The 6000-nt window shown below is 34.4% G+C and overlaps 1 protein-coding gene across 1 annotated transcript in view; it reads right to left on the reverse strand.

Moving 5' to 3' along the window:
- The window catches only part of YTHDC2 (YTH domain containing 2), a 37130-nt gene that overhangs the window by 21278 nt on the left and 9852 nt on the right, over positions 1-6000 (reverse strand). Inside the window, 4 exon segments of the mRNA XM_019473368.1 lie at positions 227-375; positions 1464-1571; positions 3850-4006; positions 5201-5303. Of these exon segments, the coding sequence (XP_019328913.1) occupies positions 227-375; positions 1464-1571; positions 3850-4006; positions 5201-5303 (517 nt within the window).

Genomic DNA, 6000 nt, shown 5'->3' on the forward strand with positions numbered 1-6000 from the left:
CAATCTAGCCATTTGATCTAAACAAAAGTTATGTACAACCATCATAACTGAAAAGCACACTTCAGCTAGAGTAGTTCATGCTAATAAAAAAAAAATCATGTTTTAAAATATATTAATATCCTTCTGGAAACTCTACACGAGTAATATCTTTAGAAAACAGTTTGTAAAAGGGTAGAATAATATAACGCAGATTTAAACACCTCTTCCAACAAAAGGAAAAACTTACCAGTTGATTAAATACTGTGTCACCACCATCATCCAACAGATTATACTCTTCAGTTGTATTTGGGACAGATCTTTGTCTCTGAGATTCCCGTTTGCTATTATTTTCTCGAGCAGAACACCACTCAGTAAGAGTGCTTTGCTGTTTTTCTTCTAGAATGCATAAAGTATTTCCAAAAAAAGTTTTACAGTCATCTTAATTATTCACTGTTTTCAGTTACAAAAAATAGTAAGCCACAAAGTTTTACCTATTCAATCTCTTTTATTTAATCTAGAACGCTGTTACCAGTCCAATATAAATTATATTATTAAGGGCACCCAAAGTGCACCATTGCAAACATCTGCTATAAGAACAAGCTAAAAAAATAACATTTGGGTGCTTAACCCCCTAAGTCTCCAGTATTCCAACTTACTGCATTCAAACGAGCTTCCTAAGTAAGTATTTTCTACACAATTCTCAGTCCAGATCTTTATCCAGAAGTGAAACACTGAAGAGAAGTGATATAGCTCCTGCACGTAACAACTGATTTTTGTGTACAAGTAGAAGAAACAGTAGAAGACACCAGGGCCTTAACTGAACTTTTCTATCCACAGTGATCAGAGCTGAGCACCACGATAAACGTACAGTTAGGATTGCATGTTATAGCTTTGTTTTTTGCCTTTTTTTTTTTTAAATACACACTAGGATTATTATCTTCAGTTGTCAGGAAAACTTCTCAAACAATGTATCTACTTAAACAATTGAAAAACAACTATATTAAGTTCAAGTGTGTTAATGCTTCTGGGCTATATATATTAAATACATCCATGTCTGAAGAATGCAGTGAAAAATGTTACTAATAGGAACCACTTCTGTGCAAGATGTATAAAATCGTGCCCTCTTTTGGATGCATATTAAAGTGCAGCCATTAAAGTCAGCACATAGTATCTTCTGCTTCTTCAGTTTTCATGTGGGCAAAGCCCCCAATTATATACAATTCTACTCCATAATAATTAGAAAAAATATAACATTTATCAACTGAAAGCAAAAGGAATGCAACCATTAAAAGAAAGTGAAAATATTTTTTTAAAGTTACATAATCTACTTCAATAATGTAAACACTGAGAGCTTAAAGATACTTGCTGTCATCTAATGTCTCATTTAATATTCTGACACTGAAATTTTAACAGAGAATCATCCTATTTAGTTGTTCAATCAATAAGACTCATTGCCAGCCCTAACAATTAAGAAGTCCACGAACCTCGCTGCTTCTCTTTTTTGTACTTTACCATCTCTTTGTTTGTATACCCAGTGCTTCGTAAAATGTCCTCCAAAAACATCTCTTTAACTTCAAAAGGTCTTCCTTGTACTGAAAGTATAAATAATTCATAAAATATTAGATATTCCCTAGCTTAATTTACAATCTTAATTTTAAAAAAAGCATTTTTATAGACACAAAAAGGTGATTAAACATTATTAGGGCCTGATTTAAGGAATTATTACTTTACTTGAAAAGTCTTATAAAAGTACCTTCACTGGAGTTTATTTTCTTAAGATTATTGGGCCACAAAACAAAACGACATTTCAAAAGGGAAATGCTAGCTGGGTACCTTGTTTCTCATTAACCTCTTCAATTCTATTAAGTGTTATAGCAAGAGATGCTCCTAAGATTGACAGTTATTAATTGCAATTTTATCAAAATGAGAAAAAGAAAATAGCCATTTTTGTTTAGGGTTACAAAAAAAAATTCACTGTTAAGACTGCCACCTGGATTACAAAATATAACAGCAACTAACACAGCTTTAATGCAAGATCCCACAAGCAGATTGCCACCTTTGTAATTACTACTTTTTTTTCCATGAGAAGTATATAAGGAGATGGACTTCTCTCAATTTCCTCAGTGACTTCAGCCAATCTGGCTTTCTTTACTGAATACTTCCTGATAAATGAAACATTCCAATGGTCTTTATCTCCTAATAATTTACCCTGATTTCTTTTTCAATATCACTGTTTTCTAGACCTTATTTATGGACATTAAAGGACTCTTTTTCACAGGAAGAATTAAAATCTCTAGATTTTAATTTCCAGTCCCTCAGCAGACATTTGCCATTGTTGAGTTTAAATCACCTAGGACTTTTCTTCAGAAAGAACAAGCTACAATTCACATAATTTTAGAAGCTGCCATGGAGGAAGTCTTCCACCACTAATCACAAACTCTGTGTACTGCAGGAACCCACAACCACAAAATGTTGGTTTCTGTGGTCAGGATTTTGTCAGCTGTATTGTTGAAAGAGGATCAAATCTTTTTCATGACATTAACAAACAAAGTATCTAAACCCTCTTCTTTTAATTCTTAAATTCTCAAAAATGGAAAAAGGAAAGTGTCTTTTCAATTGTGATTAACCTGTGAAGACTAGTATGTAATAACCACTGAGGTAAACTGGAGAAAGAGATCGTCACCAGTATTTCCTGAATAAACATAGTGATCTAAATGAACAGGAAGCTACAAGAAGAATAAACTGGAAAGCCACACAACAATTATAACTGAAGTTTCCCCTCTCAAAAAAAAATTTGGAAAACACTGAAATCATGTGTAAATTCCAGATTCCTGCCTCCAACAAGCTGCAAGCCTTATTTTATTAGGCAGAAATTCAGAACTGGGAACTAGAAATAAACACTTCTATCTGTTAAAAAAAAAAAAAAGATTTCTTTTTCAGGAACATTCACTAAAACAAACCCATGATTTGTAGTGAAGATTTTAAAGAAAGTGATCCTACCCATGTCCTGGGACTGTCAAGCTTCTTAAAAAAAGGCTGACATGCAGACAGTCTACTTGATTGTTTTGAAAAGGAAGCATTTCTCTTAAAAACTTCTTTTCAAAACACATTATACTTAGACATCACTGTTGAAAAAGGAAGAGGACTGCGAGGTGCCGGAAGAGGTCACCGATGCAGAAAACTTGCTAGCCAGGGTAGAGGGGGGAGCATCTCCCACGAGTCTATGTTTTACCTCTACTAAAGACCAGTCAAATGAAATTAAAACAGCAACAATGATAACTTTTCTTTGCATTTGAATGTTATCTAACTGCAGATTACTGAGTCTGAACATAAATTAACATAAATTGCCATGTCTTTTCTCAATGTTTACCTAGATTAACAGCTAATGATTTCCTTTAAAATAAAGAATCATGTGATTAAAACATGAAAACCCAGTTTGCCTAGGACTGTATTTCCAAAGTGACCAAGTGCAGTTATCTGTGTTTCATCCAGTAACCAGCAGCAATCTCTGTGAGGCCTGAAGAACTAGAATCTACTGGAATTAATATATAACACACTCTTGTAGATCCTAGGGTCTATATCACCATGGAGATCAGCACTTTAAGAACCTTTTCCTGCTTCTTGAATTGAACATGTTGGGGGCCAGGACATCCCTGCACTTACAGAACTCCCTGTGATAAAACACTTCACTCTTAAGTAGGTACAAATAGTTAAGAAACAACAAAAATGAACAAACAAAGAACAGGCATTGCTGTAACTCTCAGTATTTTTACCATGTTCCCTTACTCAGAATGGTTTGCTACAGCTTAATAAGATCTGTAAGTCCTAGGGCAGGTACAGTCAGATTTAAGACTTTACATAAATACTTACTGTGTATTACTGGGCAACTTCCAAAATACCTAATAAAGAGATTTGCATCTAGAGCAGCACTAGAAATAATTAGTTTTAAATTAGTCTGGTTTTGCAACATCTCTCTCAGTTTTATTAACAAGAAGTCACTGAACCTATCCCTCTCATGTACTTCATCCTGTAACAAAAGAAAAAAAAAAACCACAACAGATAAACATCACAGATCCAAGATTATAACTTTTCACAAATAAGAACTTTTTTAAAAACTAAAATATATAATTTGCTGGTACATTACAGATGCATTAAAATGTGTAAGTCTAGTTTAAGTAAGGATTTTTTTAAAAGCTATCCAAAAGTCAAAAAATATTTCAAAAACTTTTATAAAGATAACAGAGCAGACTGTACTGGTAATGCACTAGCCACATATACCTTGATTTCAGAGGTTAAAGTGAACTTCTGAGACTTTTCTAATTCTTGTATTTGAATCTCATTTTCAAGATAATGACACAAACCACAAATCTTATTTTAATAAATTCTCAGTTCACAATTGATGAACATTTAAAGAAATGTATGATACCACATAATCAGGAAAAAGTTAGATTGCTTAGATCCATTAAGCCATGCACAAAGCTTATCATCAATTAAGGCACATGACTGATTAATGATCTTTGTTGGTGTGTTCTTCTGTTTTGTTTTATATTATGAGCTTATGAAGCAGGGACCCAAATACAACATTTTTAGGCTGAAGTCAAGACAATCATTCTCACACTTTTTTCCATTTTGATAAACAGGCAGGCACCTAAAATTATCATGAAGTTTCCTGTCTTCCGCAGTGGAGGACTTAATCTTGCACTAAACATCCTGGTTCTACGGACTTAACAAACTCCACAATAGGAATATTCACATAATCATAAACAAACACACTTAAATAATTTGCTGAAAATTAGACTACTCATTATCTTGAAAACATTTGGGCAAACACATGGACTGCAAACCTGGTATTGCTAAAAAAAGTACATGATACAAGAAATTCTGACACACTCACATTGAATCATATCTACATAAGCCTCCCTAAGGCTTTTCTGCTTTCTGACAGAGGAAGTTTGGAAAAATTTACAGCTCTGTCCTCCACAACTGCGTCATGATTCCAAAATTAATTAATTATTGACACGAACCTAAAATAAGATACTTTTACAAAAAACAAACATATGTGCTACAATACTCAGTAAGTCTTTGAAGTTAATTCAGATTCTAACCAAACAAAAACACCTTAAATGCTCATCAAATTAATAAAGAAAACTAGGATCTCATCTTCCAGTTAACAAGTAGTACATACTGCTCCACCTCACATGAAATACAACAGGACTCTTACCACAATAACATGGGTCACAGTTGATAGAGTGCTGTCTCCTGCCATTAGCGTGCGAAGTAGTATGCCATTAGTGCAAAATGTTAACAGTGTCTTTGGAGAAACCCTATTGAACAGTTCATAAAGACACTTCAGGTTTTTTGCACCATTTAAATGCTGCTAGCTTTCCACTACTTACTGAAAATTAAAGGATTGAACAGCTGCTCACCAGAAGTGGAATTAGATTATAGTTCTCTCACCAAAGAATTCATGCATACTATTTGTTTTTAAGCTATGCTTATTCCTAGAGAGTTCCTAAGGAATCTTAGTGCTTATGCTCCAAAACTTCAGACAATGAATTAATTAACAAAGTGAGATTCACATTTATATAAATAAATAAGCAAGTGAAACAGAACCTTGAGAACCTTTCCATGTTGTTTAGTTTACTGGAAAATTCAGTGTGGACTGCTTTGGAAAAACAGGTTCCAATTCTTCAGCATAAGCTTGGATATAGTCTTTCTATTTGCCTATACATGGTGGGTTGACCCTGGCCGGACGCCAGGTACCCACCAAAGCTGCTCTATCACTGCCCTCCTCAGCTGGACAGGGGAGAGAAAATATAACGAAAGGCTCGTGGGTCGAGATAAGGACAGGGAGAGATCACTCAGCAGTTACCCTCACAGGCAACACAGACTCGACCTGGGGAAATTAATTTATTACCAATCAAATCAGAGTAGGGTAATGAGAAAATAAAACCAAACCTTAAAACACCTTCGCCCCACCCCTCCCTTCTTCCCAGGCTTAACTTTACTCCCAAATTCTCT

The sequence above is a fragment of the Aptenodytes forsteri genome, unplaced genomic scaffold, assembly GCF_000699145.1.
Source record: "Aptenodytes forsteri isolate BGI_AS27 unplaced genomic scaffold, ASM69914v1 Scaffold69, whole genome shotgun sequence".
In the NCBI taxonomy this organism is placed as follows: domain Eukaryota; kingdom Metazoa; phylum Chordata; class Aves; order Sphenisciformes; family Spheniscidae; genus Aptenodytes; species Aptenodytes forsteri.